The sequence below is a fragment of the Thalassophryne amazonica genome, chromosome 21, assembly GCF_902500255.1.
Source record: "Thalassophryne amazonica chromosome 21, fThaAma1.1, whole genome shotgun sequence".
NCBI lineage: Eukaryota > Metazoa > Chordata > Actinopteri > Batrachoidiformes > Batrachoididae > Thalassophryne > Thalassophryne amazonica.
In genome coordinates this window covers 9,566,171-9,584,749 of record NC_047123.1, presented here as the reverse complement: position 1 = coordinate 9,584,749, position 18,579 = coordinate 9,566,171, and the positions used below count along the sequence as shown (strand labels likewise).

At 39.8% G+C, this 18,579-nt stretch overlaps 1 protein-coding gene across 1 annotated transcript; it reads left to right on the top strand.

The window, feature by feature from the left end:
- Positions 1-3,565: 3,565 nt before the first annotated feature.
- LOC117502964 (transcription factor AP-2-beta-like) lies at positions 3,566-17,036 on the top strand. The gene is made up of 7 exons (XM_034162106.1): positions 3,566-3,636; positions 4,962-5,423; positions 6,572-6,626; positions 7,406-7,625; positions 9,126-9,244; positions 10,078-10,219; positions 16,745-17,036. Exons 1-7 carry the CDS (start codon positions 3,589-3,591, stop codon positions 17,034-17,036), a joined length of 1,338 nt encoding a protein of 445 aa, XP_034017997.1. The 5' UTR covers positions 3,566-3,588.
- Positions 17,037-18,579: the final 1,543 nt, after the last annotated feature.

The following is an 18,579-nucleotide window of genomic DNA, read 5'->3' as shown; positions in this document are numbered from 1 at the left end:
AGAATGGGGTGTTTCCTTTATCACAACCACACAGTAATAATTTGAGGGCGTTTAAAAACCACAAATATTATTTATTTTGTGGAGATTTTGTGAAGAGGTGGAGCAGCTGCTCCTGAGCCATCAAAGACATCAATTAACAGAGAGAAATCTGTTAATCACATAGCAATTAATCATCTTGTCTGTGAGGCGTTTAATTGGTAGAATTTCTTAGTAGTATCGATAAATGAATGAAAAATAAAATTCAAAATGTGCATATATTCTCATTTCAACAAAAAATGTCAGTGTTTACTTTTTATTTCTTATAAAAAATAAATGTATTATTTAATTTCCCTTTTAAAAAGAAAAAAATTATATATATCTGTGTGTGTAATGTGCAGCACAGCAATATGGCAGTGATCCAGAGGCGGCTGCAGATATATATATATATATATATATATATATATATATATATATATATATATATATATATATATATATATATATATATATATATATATATATATATATATATATATAAATTTATATATATATATATATACACGAGGGCTGTCCGTAAAGTATAGGTCCTTTTTATTTTTTTCAAAAACTATATGGATTTCATTCATATGTTTTTACGTCAGACATGCTTGAACCCTCGTGCGCATGCGTGAGTTTTTCCACGCCTGTCGGTGACGTCATTCGCCTGTGAGCACTCCTTGTGGGAGGAGTCGTCCAGCCCCTCGTCGGAATTCCTTTGTCTGAGAAGTTGCTGAGAGACTGGCGCTTTGTTTGATCAAAATTTTTTCTAAACCTGTGAGGCACATCGAAGTGGACACGGTTCGAAAAATTAAGCTGGTTTTCGGTGAAAATTTTAATGGCTGATGAGAGATTTTGAGGTGATTCTGTCGCTTTAAGGACTTCCCACGGAGCGAGACGTCGCGCAGCGCTCTCAGGCGCCGTCATCAGCCTGTTTCAAGCTTAAAACCTCCACATTTCAGGCTCTATTGATCCAGGACGTTGTGAGAGAACAGAGAAGTTTCAGAAGAAGTCGGTTTCAGCATTTTATCCGGATATTCCACTGTTAAAGGAGATTTTTTTAATGAAAGACGTGCGGACGGGTCCGCGCGTCGGGACGCAGCCGACGCGGCAGCACAGGAAAAACACCTCCGTGTTGATAACCATTTGTTAAAATCCAGTTGGCTTTTGATGGCTTTCAGTGGAGTGAGTATATGAGAAATTGTTTATCAGCTGGAGATGTTCCAACTTGTCCTTAAGGCTTCCAACAGAGGTGTTTTTCCTGTGACGGAGCGTTGCGGCGGCTGCGAGCCGACGCTGCAATCCGCCCGCACGTCTTTCATTAAAAAAATCTCCTTTAACAGTGGAATATCCGGATAAAATGCTGAAACCGACTTCTTCTGAAACTTCTCTGTTCTCTCACGATGTCCTGGATCAATAGAGCCTGAAATGTGGAGGTTTTAAGCTTGAAACAGGCTGATGACGCTGCCTGAGAGCGCTGCACGACATCTTGCACCGTGAAAAGTCCTTAAAGCGACAGAATCACCTCAAAATTTCTCATCAGCCGTTAAAATTTTCACTGAAGACCAGCTTAATTTTTCGAACCGTGTCCACTTCGATGTGTCTCACAGGTTTAGAAAAAATTTTGATCAAACAAAGCGCCAGTCTCTCAGCAACTTCTCAGACAAAGGAATTCCGACGAGGGGCTGGACGACTCCTCCCACAAGGAGTGCTCACAGGCGAATGACGTCACCGACAGGCGTGGAAAAACTCACGCATGCGCACGAGGGTTCAAGCATGTCTGACGTAAAAACATATGAATGAAATCCATATAGTTTTTGAAAAAAATAAAAAGGACCTATACTTTACGGACAGTCCTCGTATATATATATATATATATATATATATATATATATATATATATATATATATACGTATATTGGTGGGGTGAAAAATAATGAAAAAATATCTACTCGATATTTAAAAACATTTTTTTTTTGAGCTTCGAGAACACCAGTGGTGTTAAATCACAAATAAAATGCACATCTTGGTGGAAATAACAACAGCATTTGTTTTAAAAAAAAATTGTAGTTCCAATTCTGAAAGAGCACAAATGCAAATTTAGAAACTTTATGAATACTTAAAGACAGAATAGGAGAAAAACTATACAGATAACAATAAACAACACATGCAGGACAACATGAAAATTCAGTAAGGTATATCTTATATATTATAATCCAATTCTAAGGTGGAACTATGCCAGTATACAAAGGTATAGCTAAATATCTAAAAAGGAAGAGTAAAATAGGAGAGTAGAAAAGAGTAGAGTAGAGCCACTATAGGGGCCTGGTCTTGAGAACCAGGGATGGTAGGTTAAAAAGCTTTTTTATCCCATGGGAACTCTCCCTACCCACCCAAGCAGCTCAAGAAAAAGGTATATATAATATAATAAGTAATAAGACATAAGAAGGATAAAATACCATGAAAATATACATGGTATTGTATATTTTTGTGTCATTGTATCCCAAAAAAGGATTTATATTGAATGACACATATTTCTCAAAAAGTGCTCCGTTGTTTTAAATACTACATTTCAGTTTTGCTTCACGTATTTCTAACCACTGGCACAACCAGTGGCTTTCGTGATGCAACATGGGTGCACGTCCAGCGTACCAACACAGATAGGTTCACACCTATACCCCTATGACTCTATTCTTTTGCCCTGAAATATGGCTCATTCAGCACAAATCCATAGATCAAATATTGCTGACAATGTCATGAAAAGATGTGACTCTGTGTTGAGCCTGGTCTTCATTAGATGGTGCTATTCTCCTTTAGCTTTTCTGAACGTTGGACTATTTCTCAATTTTCAATTAAATTCATTTACATGGCACTAAATCACAACATAAGTCACCCCAAGGTGCTTAACAAGGGTAAGAGATGACTTTACCAACACTACCACCCCCTCCCCACCGCAATTAGGCAACAGTAGTAAGAAAGAAACTTCAAGCAGACCAGACTCAAAGGGGTGGCCCACTGCTTAGGCTATACTAACCGTAACAAAGACCAAATAAACAAAATACAACAATGCATTATCAAACATGAGGGAAAAAAATGATCTGATTGTAGTTCCTTGTAAGTGCTATTTGACAAGGAAGGATTTTTTTAATCATACCGGCATGCCATAGAAGACAGAATAATGAAAAAAATACAATATTTAGATTACTTTGGTGTGTGAACATGCTCCATTGTTCCCTGTGAAGTGTATAAACAATATCTCAGTGAGAAACTGAGGCTTAAAATTTATTTGAAGGGGGCACTGTCAGTTGTTCGGGGGAGGGGGGCTGCAGCCCCATCAAATCCCATCCTGGAGCCGCCTATGTGTTCATCAATCAGTCATAAAACAACAGTGAAAACGTCATGTGTACATATTTATGGTGTAGTCTCCCTTGGCAAAGGCTAAGGAGAGAGAGAGAGAGAGAGAGAGAGAGAGAGAGAGAGAGAGAGAGAGAGAGAGAGAGAGAGAGAGAGAGTTGAGGAATCCTTTCTTTCCCACTTGGCTGCATTTGGTTTACCGACGCCGGAGAAGCGACCATGCTGTGGAAACTAGTCGAGAATGTCAAGTATGAAGATATTTATGAGGTAAAGTCCAGCTGAATATGTCTCCAGGGGGGAAAAAAAAAACACCAATTGGACCTGATTTAGGATAAATGAGGTTTTACTGATCTGACGATATTTCGTCTTTTGGGGGGCTGTTGGTTTAGATTACATTGGCATGTCTTGGAGAACAATTTTCTGCATGACACTTTTATTTGAACAGAGATTTATGACATATTTAAATGTTACTGGGATTTCTCGCTGTTTTTTTTTTGTGAAAGCGCGTTCTGTTTAATATGTATTTAATATTTAAGTCACAATAGAGCTTAATTTAAAAAAATGACACGTTTTTATTAAAAAAAAAACTTGTGAATTTTCGGTCTAAAAAATGCGTAATATTACATTTTAAATAATCTCCAAAATCTCTAACGGCATCTGGTCACCGACGTCACAGGATACGACGTTTGAGTCACGCGGGGGTCAAAGGAGGAGAATGGGAACAAAAAAATTGACTTTGATGCAAGAGAAATAATTTTAGTAGCGCGAGAGGGGCCGTGCGCGTGCGGGCGCAATCACAAAGTAGCAGAAAGCGCAGAGCGCGCGTTAAGTCGGTGTCTCGTGACGCACGTGGCTTTTCTCCCACGACGGTTAAACACGTGATACAAAAGGACAACAAAGCCGAGACAGTCCACGAGAGACACCATGAATATATATTTAAAACATGTTCGAGAGCGCGTGCTTAAAATCCAGAAAACACTGACAGAATCTAAATTAAACACACACTTTTCCAGAAATAGTTCATGGGTAAATCCGCGCGTGTGTGTGTGTGTGTGGGGGGGGGGCTGCAAGAGCAAAAACCTCCGCTGTCAGTGGAGTAATTAGTTTTCAGTTCAATTATTGTTTGGTTTTTGTGCTTTTTTTTTTGTTTGTTTTTTTTAGTTTAGCTTTTTTTTTTTTACGTCACGTGCAGAGTCAAATAGATCTGAGCTTCTCCTGTGTGTTTTTGTGAAGGAGAATCCCCAAAAATTGGTTTCGGGAACGTCACTCGCGGTCGCGCGAGAGGCTTCGCGCCCCGCGTGTCTCCAGTCCCCCTGCCTCGCGCGCATTAATATTCCTTCAAGTCTCTTCATGAATAACAATCGCAGGGTGCGCGGGGTTAGAGGCGCGAGCTCGGAGCGCACACTCAGAGCGCAGCTGCACAGCCGGACGCGCCGCGTTTTTACACCGGAGTGAGTTTGGATCGGTACCGAGACATCGCAGATGTTAGTCCACTCTTACTCCCACGCGGTAAGTTACGGATTGTCCCTCCGGTCGTGATGTGCGTGAGGCCTCCATCAGGAGTTGATTTGTCCTGTTTGTTTCTCCTGAAGGACCGACATGACGGAGTCTCCAGCCACAGTTCCCGTCTGTCCCAGCTGGGCTCCGTGTCGCACGCGGGACCTTACTCCAGCGCGCCGCCGCTGTCTCACGCGCCCTCCTCAGACTTCCAGCCTCCGTATTTCCCGCCGCCGTACCAGCCGCTGGCGCACTACCAGAGCCAGGACCCGTACTCCCACGTGAGCGACCCGTACTCCCTGAACTCCCTGCACCAGAGCCAGCAGGGCGCGTGGGGCGCGCGGCAGCGGCAGGACGCGGCCGGGGAGCGGATGGATAGCTCGGCTCTCCTGGCGCAGCCGCGGGCGTCGCTGCCTCAGCTGTCCGGGCTGGACCCACGGCGGGACTACGGGGGCGTGAGGCGGCCCGACGTGCTGCTCCACTCCGCTCACCCGGGACTGGATCCCGTGATGGGCGACGGGCTCCTACACGGGCTGCACGGGATGGAGGACGTACAGGTGAGATCGGGTTCAAAGGTCACTGACAGGTGATTTCAAAGGACTGAAGAACATGTTTTCCTCTAAAGATGACGTCGAATGCATAATGACTTTTTTGTGGAAAACAAGTCAGTTTTTTCCCTCTCAAAGTTGGGTGCAGGCACCATCAGGTCAGTCAGACACGTGATCATCATTACTTCATTATCACACACACAGTGAGACTATGGGTTAGTTTTATATATATATATATATATATATATATATATATATATATATATATATATATATATATATATATATATATATATATATATATATATATATATATATACACACTACACCATATTGTTTATGTCTTTATGTTGGACTCAAAGACCTTCAGGTTGTTCACCAAGCAACATATACAAAAAATTTATGCGCTCCAAAATTTATATTGAAAAGTATAAATTAAAGTTGCAAATAATAAACAGAAGGGCAGCTCAAAATTCATCAAAGATGACAAAATAATCTATTATTTCTGTTATTACTATTATTATTATTCTTGTTATTATATCAGTCTTTGTAATGATGTTGCTTTACTCATGGTGATATTTTTGTGACTATTAATTTGTTGCCATGGGGGCAAATTAATATAAAAATCCGTTGACATTTGACACTTTGGTATTATTTTTTTTTATTCCTGCCGTTGGCCCTCAGGCTACAATCACCAGTTGTTTGACATTTAACTCCTATAATATTCTCATTTTCTTCTTTACTTATTTATGTCATTGTGTCATTTTAATCCAGTACAAATGCGCTTATCCATTTATTTTTTTCACATTAATATAAAGCTGTGACGCATCGTGTATATTGATGTGGCCAATTCACTACATGATGAATGTGATTCATGACAGTTAGTATTAAAATGGAAATATATTGTAAGTCACATTAGAGCGCGCGTGGGGAACCAATCCTATTTGATTGCTTCATATCTGTGTGCTGTGTGTGTGTGTGTATATATATGTATGTATATATATATATATATATATATATATATATATATATATATATATATATATATATATATATATATGTGTGTGTGTGTGTGTGTGTGTGTGTGTAGTAATCTGATTCGTTTAGAAATAAAAATGATATTGAATGATTTGTGTTTGTATTTTTCCCCAAAACAGACCATTGAAGACACCAATGGAACAAACCTACTGGATCAGTCAGTAATTAAGAAAGGTAAGTGCCCGCACACGCACGCTGGCGCACATCTGTGCGCTCTATTTGCTCCAATATTGCAAATATTTGTACTAAAATTAAATATCAGCTTTTTTTTTTAATTGCAGATTTGTTCATATGCAACATCACAGCAACATCACCAATTATAATCGTTTCTTGATTTGTGCGTGGTTTTGTCGCGCGTGGCCCGTATGGTTTTGGTGACCGTGCGTGGCGTGCGTCACGCGGCTGATGATGCGCGCTGATTTAGTTACGGGGTGTTGAGTGACTGAGCTCCCCGCGGGGCATTTAAGGCGCTGATGTAATAAATGGCACCGCTCACGGAGCTCTCGTGAGCTCGTTTAGAGCTAATCTGCGGTATTATCCCCCGCGGAGCCATCAAAAAAAAACCAAAAAAAAAAAAAAAACGCCTTGCGCTGACCTGCACACATGCACGAGCCAGGCTTTTTTTTTTTTTTTTTTTTGCGCCATTAGCTCAAGCGTGCGCGCATTTGGAGGCGCAAAGCAGCCGTGGAGAAAAGTCGGGGAGGTGGTTAATGCGATTTGCAAGCGCCAGCCAATCAACAATCGATAATGGGAATGTCGCGCCACATTAAATCACGACAAATCCTTGCGCGTGGGCGCTTCATTAGGCGCGGTCCGCGCTCAGCGCGTGCGTCAAAGCGTAACACAAATTCAGTTTTTGGCTTCTCACCACAGACTGACCAGAATTCAACATGGGATTTCGAAATTGAGGTGCCTATTTAGGCCCACTGACTTTTGTTGTGGTCCTCCCTCAGTTCCGATGCCGCCGAAGAACGTGGGCTCTCTGATGCACGGGAAGGACGGACTGATCAGCGGCGTGACCGTCAACATTAACGAGGTGTTCTGTTCGGTACCGGGCCGCCTGTCGCTGCTCAGCTCCACCTCCAAGTACAAAGTAACCGTAGGGGAGGTGCAGAGGAGACTGTCCCCGCCGGAGTGCCTCAACGCCTCCCTGCTGGGGGGCGTGCTGAGAAGGTACACACTGATTAACTAAAAGCATGACTGGGGGGGATCAAAAAATAAACATTTTAAAAGGATTATTATTATTATTATTATTATTATTATTATTATTATTATTAATCAAATGAAAAGCATCATGTTTAAAAAATAAAATAGTTATTAAATGTGGTTACTGAAACGGATAAGCGACATGTTAATAATATATTTAAAAAAAAGAGTTTGGCAAGTTATTGTAGTGCTGAGTTCAAATTAATTCGAATTTAATTGCCTGTGAAAATGTGGAAATAAAAACTGTCACGTTGACGTTCGTCTAATTAGCATTTCAAAATAAAAGCACAGCTTTTGTGTTACTGTACTTTGAGATTTTTGCGTCTGGTGAGGATGATGGAAAATGAGTTGGCTGGATGTAACTGATAAATGAGTGTATGTCATGTATACAAAATGTATTATTTTTAAATAATTAATTGCACTCATTTTATTTTCATTTTAATTGGGATCTAACAGTACAGTTGCTACTACACTCTAAGAAATGAAACACAGAGGTTTAAAATGTAATTAATACTATTATTTTCAATGTACTTGCAATTTTAAATGTTAAGGATTTAAGTAATAATGTTTCATTTGATTTAATTAATTTCAACTACAATATTGTTTTGCACTTAATTGACAATGTTATGTGGAAAAAAGTTACATTAACTTTATCAATTAAATTAATAATTTTAGTTCTTAGAGTGTACTACTACTAACTACTACTACTACTACTAATAATAATAATAAAAATGCTTTCAAAAACAGTGAGCTACTTATTGCAATGTTGAGCTCAAATTAATTAGACTGGAATTGGCTATATAATGTTTCATATTGAACTAAGTGTAATGGGGGGGGGGGGGGGGGGGGGGGTTGTAAGGGTCGACCTTTCCCGTGAAGTGCTTCAGGGCGACATATGTTGCGATTTGGTGCTATTTATATAAATTGAATTGAATTAGCCTTTCAAAATAAAAGCACCTTTTGCATTGCAATCTTTGTACAAAGAAGTTCTGCTGTGTGTGTTTGTGAGAAGTGAGGATCATTTAAATGAAAAAGTGACAGGATTGGATTTAATTGATTAGTGGGCCTTTGCAGAAATGCATGTTTACACACTGTGATGTTGGGAATGAATGAGAGAGGGAAAAAAAGCAGCCTGTGTGTGTGTGTGTGGGGGGGGGGGTGTCCCCTTCTACCCCTTCCCCCAGTTTCTACACCCATGCTAAGAAGATGTTATAAGCTATTATTCAACACATTCTCATTAATTTCAACTGAACATTGTTCTTTATGTCTCAAATGGGGAATTTTCTTATTTTTCAAATGCAAAAATGTTTCTCTTACTTGATTTTTCTCTCTTTAAGCTCATAATATATGACACACTTGTATCTTGTTATATAATTTTCTTGACCGCAGGCAAAGAATGTAATGCTGATGCACAGCTCACATCATCTGGTTTGTACTGATAATTTATCCGTTTGCTTTTGTTTAAAGAGCAAAGTCAAAAAACGGTGGCAAATGTCTGAGGGAAAAGCTGGAGAAGATTGGACTGAATTTACCTGCAGGAAGACGCAAAGCTGCCAACGTTACTCTGTTAACATCTCTCGTAGAAGGTGAAAAATGCGTTAATCTTACAAGATATCGGTCTTTTATTCTCTTATGTTTTATGAGAGGAGAATGCAGGGTTTTTAATTTTGTTTAGAAATTCAAATATATCTTAGGTTTTTTTTTAGCTTTAGCAGAGCATCTTGAGTTAATTGAACATTTGTAATTCCACAACCACCTTAAATTACAGCAAAGCACTGGGATCCTAAAGGTCACGGCCTTACACTGTTTATGGGCTTTTACAATATCTGTGTATATTATAAACTAGTGTGGAGTGAATTAAATAAAAAAAATAAGAAGAAGATCTTGATGTGATTCTCATAATTAGATTATTTTACAATTATTTAAACCCACTGTTTGGGTCTCTGCCAATATACAACAACACTGTTGGAAAATGCAGCAGGCCTTAATGGATTTATTCATTTATTTATTTATTTAAATCAGAAGTTGGTTATGCTACTGAGTGCTTTTTGCAATGTTGCAAGGTTACTGTTTGATATAAAAAAAGAAATTAAACAGAATAGCCTCATGTTTTCACCAAAACACACAAAAAAATTCATTAGACAGATTTTTTGTCAATATTAAATTATATTAAATTATTTTAAAATTGGAACCGCTCATAATTTTGATGAGGCCTTGCTCTGCTGTGTGGCATACACATCTTTATTTTGTTTTATTTTTACACGTAAAAGTATGTCTATTAATATACAGTTTTATTTATTGAGTCACTTTAAAGTCCTTGTGGAATGCAAACAAATATTCCTTCGTCCCGGCTGTGTGTCAAAGAGCTGACTGTGTGTCTTTTCTGCATCTGACTGCTTCCGTTCGGACCTTCCTCCAGGTGAAGCGGTGCACTTGGCCCGGGATTTCGGTTACATCTGTGAAACAGAGTTTCCCACCAAAGCCGTGAGCGAGTATCTCAACCGGCAGCACGCCGACCCCAACGAGCTGCACACGAGGAAAAACATGCTGCTGGCAACGAAGTGAGTCTGACGTCTTCTATCACAGCCTGTGATATGTTACCGAGCAGACAAGAGTGCTGGATTAGGAGAGAAAAAAATCCTCAGTGCACAGGTGGAAGTTCGATTATTTAAGATCAAAACCTGTAATAAATGATAAAAACCCTTAATTACATATTACATACATAATACAATTACATAATTACATAGCAGGTTATTTAAATAAATGTGCCTGAAGTCAAACCCTTCATAAATTACAATTGTTAGAATTACACATCTATACGTCACAATTAGCAACAAACATTATGTGAACACTGAGAGAAAAAAAGTCTTTTGAATTTACTTGAATTGACATAATTTTTCTCTTTACATAATTGGGATACATAAAAAATCGTCACTTAGATAAGTTCAGATCGATGGACACAATTAAATTAAGTAAATTCAAAGGGCTTTCCCCCCCTTAATGAACAGTTATATTAACAACAATACAGTCTTACAATAAATAAATAAATACATAAATACATAACTATATAAATAAATAAAACCTAGTTATTCTTACTACAGTTGTATTTCAGAGTGATACAAGCCTCAAATATTATTCCACATATTTCATACAGACTTTAAAAAAAAATGCTTCACATGGTTAGTTTGTATAAGTTAAATTGAGTATTTTCAGCATTAAAAAAAATAATAAGGGTTTTGCATGTTTTCATTTTAGGAAGTCAATAACTTAAATAAAATGAGAAGATGTGAGAGCAAAATTGTTCACAGTTTAAAAAGACAAGCCAGACACAGGTTGACACGGGTTTTAAAATAAATTGTAAAACTGGAACTGCAACATGTAATTTATTCTGACTTAGAATAACTTAAATGAAATTATTTGGCTACCTAATAACACCAAAACTTTTTAATTCAGCTGGATGAGCTTAATAAACATTGTAGAGGTGCAGAAAACTTTTAACTTTTAACTAAATGTTTTAAAGGTGTGTTAGTCTGATGATAAGTCTTGTGGCATTTCATCAGCAATGACCGAGTTGGACTTACTTAAAAAAGATTCATGTGTATTTTTTTTTTTTTTTAAGAGTGCAATAAAGGCACAACCGTACACAGGAAAAATGTAATCGCATGCAAGGTGAAAATTTAGTCATCACTTATTTTCTACAAATGTACCAAACATAAATTCACAGTAATAATGAATATTTTGGAAAACGTCAGTCATTCAGTCTTGGGTCCTTTGTGGTGCTTTTTTTTTTTTAGTTTTTTTTTTCCCCATTCTGCACACCGCACACGACATTGACATTTGCCAGAGACAATGAGATTTTCTTAATGAAGATAATGTGGCTCCATAAATGAAATAGTCAGCTGAAACCTTCCCATACAGAACAATTAAAATGATTCTGTTCAATTCAAGTCGTTCAGGTTAAAATAAGGAATTATCATGGAAGCACAAATCTTTTAACAACAGCAAACACAACAAAGAAATAACGTTTGGCAGTAATATGAAGGATTTATATGAAATAGTAATAAAGTACTCAGTAGGCAGATTTAATATTTCTTCATTGTGGAAGAAATGCTTGAGATTCAGAGCAAGATTTAATATATAAAGTTCTTGCTTTTAAAATACACATTTAGTATCTATTACTGTGTTTAAATGTGTGTTAAACTGCAGAGTTCAAAATAGTGGAATAAATCTTTTTCTATTTTTTTTTAATTCCATCCTTTTTCCAGGAAACATCCTAAATTACAAAAAGTCTTGCACCAGTCTGTCTGTGGAGGTTCTAAGTCTTCCAGGTTATGGTCTCCAAGTGGGTTGAGTCAGGTCAGCTGGACTTGTTTAGTCCCTCAAAGGAATTTCGTTGTCCATCCAGAAAAGCTTCATCAATCTTGTATCTTGCACTAGTATCTGCTTATTTCCAAAGAGATGAGTTTTGCAGAAACGGACACAGACGGTGCCTTCAGGAAACCTGTATTTTTAGCTTTTGCATAAACAGTCCTGTGCTGCATAAAACCATCTGCCCGTGCACGTTGGCGTGCACACTCACACGGTGCGTTTAGCGGTGTGTGTCTGATGCAGAGATTCAAACCTGTTTCAAAACCGTGTGTCAGCGCTGTCTGTTAGAAATTCATTATTTAGCAGTGAAGTGTTTCAAGTCGTCAGAAAACAACAGCGAGAGCCCTGAGTGTAGCCGGAGGTGGCGGCTTCGCCTCGCGACTCCCCTAACCCCAGCTGGGCTTGGCCTGCACCGCCTGTCACTCATTTGCTGCAGCTCTGCCCTTAGGCCGCTACCAGCGAGTGTGTGTGTGTGTGTGCAAGTATGAATCTGTGTGAGAGCAAAGCACGGTGTTCTGAATGGAAAATGTGGACCCCCCAAAAAAGGAGAATTTGTGAAATGTAAGAAGGAGAAGACAATAATGAGGATGTGAAAAATGACATCATCAAAACATTTAGGCCTCAAATGAAATCTCCTTGCTCTTGTATGACTTTAAAATAATTTTCCACTCAGTCACACACAAGCTTTTGTTTGTGTACAAACACACTCTACAATCAGGTCCAGAAGTATTTGGACAGCAACACACTCATGTGTTCTTTGGAGCTCTCGGCCCACGTCGCCGGAATTAAAGAATGGATAGAACATATGGCTGTGGAGTGAAAACAAACTTTTCATCTATACAGCAAATTAATGACAACACACTCAAAATACTGTTCCAGAAGATTTCAAAAGCTCATGTTTCAAAACATTGTTGTAGAATCTGTGTCAAGAGGAAGACATCACGTGCTGTGCCAAATGAGCCTCATGACATCGTTCCATTTGAGTTGTGTTCTTTGGTGCTGGAACACAAGGGAACAGACAGCTACAGTCAGCTCAGGGTCTGCATGTGCACAAATACATTTTTCTACATATTATGGTGAGATAATTAATTTGACATTGACCTCTAACCTTGATTGTTGATTGATCACGCCCAAAATCAAAGCACTTTTTTGCTATCCATAGACTCAGTCTACCTGCCAAGTTGCATCAAAATCTTATATATACTAGCGCATTGCCCGTAGGGATCTACGGGCTCTAGATTGACCCAAAATACATAAATATACCTAAAAGCAAATGTCAGCTCTCCCCAGTTTTTCCGTGATGGAAGTTACACAGACGTACACAGAGGCCAATTGACTTTTAATATAAAGATGATTTACCGCCCCCTGCTGGAATGGCATGTGAGTCCAGAATGTAATTAGCAACGTCCAATGTTCACTGTTGTTACCTAATATCTTCAAAAACATTAGTTCCATCAACTTTCTGTTTTCACCGCGTTTATCCTTGACTCAAAATACACAAGTGTACTATACGGCAAATGTCAGCTCTCCACAGTTTGTCCGTGATCAAAGCCAAACAAACGCACGCATGCACACAGAGGCCAGTTGGCTTTATATATATATATATATATATATATATATATATATATATATATATATATATATATATATATAGATAGATAGATAGATAGATAGATAGATAGATAGATAGATAGATAGATAGATAGATAGTCCAGCAAATTTCTGTATCATCACATCCCACAAAAAGCCAGAAACAAAAAAGTCAACATGATACTTTCAGACAAGTATTTAAGACATGAAGTTTATACAGCTGACTATGTTGTTTCTGTCTGTATGTTTTTATCCAAATGTGGGTAAATGAGGCATTTATGGACTGACTCTAACAGTCAAGAGAAGTTAGCCTCAAAACAATTGAGTTAAATCCTCGTTTTTCAGTATCCACCTCATATGAAGCTGGAAATTCCGACATCATGAACAAATTATAAATCAATGTTTTGTTTGTCATTTCCTCGCTGATGCTGTTTTATCTCAGATCATCAGGACGGCAGTGATTGGCCAAATTTATGCAGCTAGGTGTGTAAGTGAATCTGTAATTGGCTGAAATGTTGTGAATTTGGAGCAGAAATATACAGAAATGAAAGACAGGAGGCAAACAGCAGGAAGTCATTGTTGTGTTTCAGTGTTTCTGTAAAAAAAAAAAGAAGAAATTTTTCTGTCAAATGTTGCATTTTTAATCACTACGGAGCATATTTCAGAGATACAAATTTGAACAAGTGCAGAGTCTGTACTAACCCCTGGCACCCTGGGCAAATGTTGATAAGGTTTCCATTGACAGGTGATTTTTTTTTTTTTTTTGCAGAAGTCTTTTACAAAGTACAGTTCAGTGATTTTGACCTTTGACCCCAAAATCAGTAGGCTTCCTGGGGTCAATATACCAAATATACATACCAAGTTTGGTGGCAATTTGGCAATTGAAAAATAGGTTATTGCGCTCACAAGATTTTTTTTTTTTTTTTTTTACAAATTACGCTCCAGTGACCTTGATGTTTGACCTTATGTCCCTAAAGGCAGTCGGCTTCCTGGGGTCAATGTACCTAACGCACTACCATGTCTGGTGAAAATTAGGCAGTTAAAATAAGTTATTAAGCTCAAACATTTGTTACAAAGTAAAATACAGTGACCTTGATATTTGACCCTTTTTATCACAAAGCCAATAGGAATATTTGGGTCAATACACTTAACACCTGGACCAAGTCGGGTGAAATCTGGCAGTTACAAAAGTGTGCTTACAAAATGTTTACCAAGTAAGCTCCAGTGACCTTGACGTTTAATATTTTACCCCAAAATCAAAAGGCATAATGGGGTTACTATACTTAACACATGGAACCAAGTTAGGTGACAATCAGGCAGTTAAAAAAAGAAGTTAGTGCTCTGACAAGATTTTACAAAGTGACCTTGACTTTTGATCTTTTGACTACACAATCAACAGACTTCTTGGTAGAGGTGGGTGATACCGGGAATTTTGGTATTCAATCAATCAATCAATTTCAATCAATTTTATTTATATAGCGCCAAATCACAACAAACAGTTGCCCCAAGGCGCTTTATATTGTAAGGCAAAGCCATACAATAATTACGTAAAAACCCCAACGGTCAAAACGACCCCCTGTGAGCAAGCACTTGGCGACAGTGGGAAGGAAAAACTCCCTTTTAACAGGAAGAAACCTCCAGCAGAACCAGGCTCAGGGAGGGGCAGTCTTCTGCTGGGACTGGTTGGGGCTGAGGGAGAGAACCAGGAAAAAGACATGCTGTGGAGGGGAGCAGAGATCGATCACTAATGATTAAATGCAGAGTGGTGCATACAGAGCAAAAAGAGAAAGAAACACTCAGTGTATCATGGGAACCCCCCAGCAGTCTAAGTCTATAGCAGCATAACTAAGGGATGGTTCAGGGTCACCTGATCCAGCCCTAACTATAAGCTTTAGAAAAAAGGAATGTTTTAAGCCTAATCTTAAAAGTAGAGAAGGTGTCTGTCTCCCTGATCTGAATTGGGAGCTGGTTCCAGAGGAGAGGAGCCTGAAAGCTGAAGGCTCTGCCTTCTGATTGATCCGATACCAAGTAAATACAGGCCCAGTATCGCCGATATCAATACCGATACCGATACTTTTTCATATTTAAGCTTCATAGATTCAAAGGATCCAAAAGACCTAGGATAGAATTTCACCAAACATTGTACGTGACAACAAAATACTTTATTATCACAATCAACATTTTTGTTTTAAAAAAAAATCACTCAACACAACTTAAAACTAAATCTCCTGAGGTAGAGGGCTGACAAACCACGATACAAGGGTGCACTGCTCCGGGTTGCGATCCACCCACCTCTACTTCTTGGGTCACTATGAAAAATGTACATATATACAACGTTTGGTGACAATTGGACCAGTGCGACTGAAGTAATCTCACTCACAAATAGAACTTTTGGATGCATGACTGACTGACTGACTGACTGACTCCCCTACACAAACACATTCACATTGACAGTCAAGTTGGAGTTTCCAGTTCACCTAACCTCCATGTCTTTGGATGTTGAAAGACCACCCTGTTTAACAATTTTTAAATTTCAAATTCGTTTTTTTTTTTGTTCATTTATATAGCACCAAATTAGAACAAAGTTGCCTCAAGGCGCTTCACACAAGTAAAGTCTAACCTTACTAACCCCCAGAGCAAACACACAGGTGACAGTGGTAAGGAAAAACTCACTCTGATGATGTTGAGGAAGAAACTTCAAGCAGACCAGACTCAAAGGGGTGACCATCTGCTTAGACCATTCTAACAGTTACAAGGTTTTGCAAGGTTTCATGCTCCCGTCACAAAAAGTGCTACATCTTCGTGACGGGAGCACAAATCAGTAGATTTATTTACTCTTCACGATGCCATCACGGAATGTCGTGAGTTTGGGTTGGAGAGGAAGTCAGAGCAGCTGGGAAGGGGAACCACGCAAACAAGGGGAGAACATACAAACTCCACACAGAAAGGACCATGTGGGAATTGAACCCATGATGTTCTTGCTGTGAAGCAGCAGTGCTAACTGCTAAGCCACTGTGTCACCTGTGTGGGAAAATAAACACACATTAAACCTTTGTGCTCGATACACACTTTCTGGAAGTGATGTTTTTGGGGAACCCTAACAGCCATTTTCCGTCCTCTCCCCGCAGACAGCTGTGTAAGGAGTTCACAGACCTGCTGGCCCAGGACAGGACTCCCCTGGGAAACTCGAGGCCAGCTCCCATCCTGGAGCCCGGCATCCAGAGCTGCCTCTCCCACTTCTCCTTCATCACGCACGGCTTCGGCTCTCCGGCTATCTGCGCCGCGCTCACCGCCCTGCAGAACTACCTCACCGAGGCTCTCAAAGGACTCGACAAGATGTTTCTCAACAACCCTCCCAACACCCGGCACAGTGACGCCGCCAACAAGGCGGTTGACAAAGATGACAAGCAGCGGAAATGAAGGCGGAAGAAGGGGAACGGCGACGGAAGAAGCACCAAACCGGAAGAAGACTTTTAGCTTTACACCACTGCGTCTGACCAAGCGCGGCGGAAGGCGTCATGGAGGGGGCGGGGACAACGACGGCCACGGTCAGAGAGCACAGAGGGATTTCCCGTCTGCGTTTGCGTTCTTTTCTTTCCCCCCGAGGACATGCTGGTTACTGTGTTACGTCCTTTTCGCTCCCCCTGCTTGCATGAGAAGACGCTGTAAGCAGCCGGCAAACATCACAGTGTGAACGGGTGCGTGTTGTGGGTGATGAGTGGGCGGTGACCATTCTGTCTCTGAAACAGGTTTGTCTGTTTACAACCGAAGAATGCTCTTAATTTATGTGTGTAAATATTTATTTATATTAATTTAAGTGGCTGGCTGTGTAAACAGGTACGACACCTATTTTTTGGCGTTATCTGTGATCGTGGTGAGCTGGAGGCGGGGCAGGACTCGTCCTGTGTTTTTTCTGTTCTATAGAGCTGTTGTCATGGTGCTGATGATGGGTAGACATGCTTCTAATTGTCCAGTGATTTCATTTCTATCACATTGATAATAAACCATGTGTTTTATTACGCCAGGTCTGCAGCCTGCGCCTTTTCTACACCCAAATTCTCAGCCCAGCAAAGGCGCCACAGTCATTTTAATTACCACATTTTCTGGAGTATAAGTCGTGTTTGATTGTTTCTGTGAGGCATATATAGAAAATCACAAGTTCTTTATTAATAATAATTCTAATAACTGTTTATATAAGGCTTTACCAGGAGTCAAAGCACTAAATGAAATAAACTCAGTTAATCCCAAATTAAAGATCTGATAATACAGAAAAAAGTATACTCTGGTGCAACTTATTCTCTGGAAAATACGGTACCAAAAACACGAGGATTGGCTTTCATGAAATGTGGTACAACGTGCGCTTGTTTCCAGTGCAGAAGGTTCCCGGTTAAAGGTTGCCTCTGCCCGTTCTCCATGTAATGTGGAGTTCCGCCAGGATGGTCATTCGGCGTAATACTTGTGCCAAATCAAGACCCTCAAGACTGGACGTCTTTGGTACCAAGTCTCTTCTCAGAATCCTTGGGCACTACAACAATGGGCGACTCTGGGAGACTCAGATGAGGACTATAGCTTGAATTCTGAGGGAATGTCAGCTGTAATATTTTGGTCATGCTGTGCGTTTCTCTGGGCATGATCCAACATGTAGGTGCCTCAGCTTTAAGGAGCCCAGAGCATGGAGACGGCCAAAGAGGTGCCCATGTTTCACCTGGTGGCAACAAATAGATGGCTACTTTTGAGAAGAGGGGATGGACCATTGTCTATCTGGGTGGTACATGTAGTGGTCCTGTGGTGTGGTGGGTGCAGCAAAATGTGGCACTTGCCCATGATCCATGCATGTATTCATACGAGGTCTGTCAATAAAGTAACAGTCATTCGCCTGTGAGCACGCCTTGGGAAGGAGTGGTCCCGCCCCTTCGTCGGATTTTCATTGTCTGGAAATGGCGGAATGAAAAGGACTTTTTTC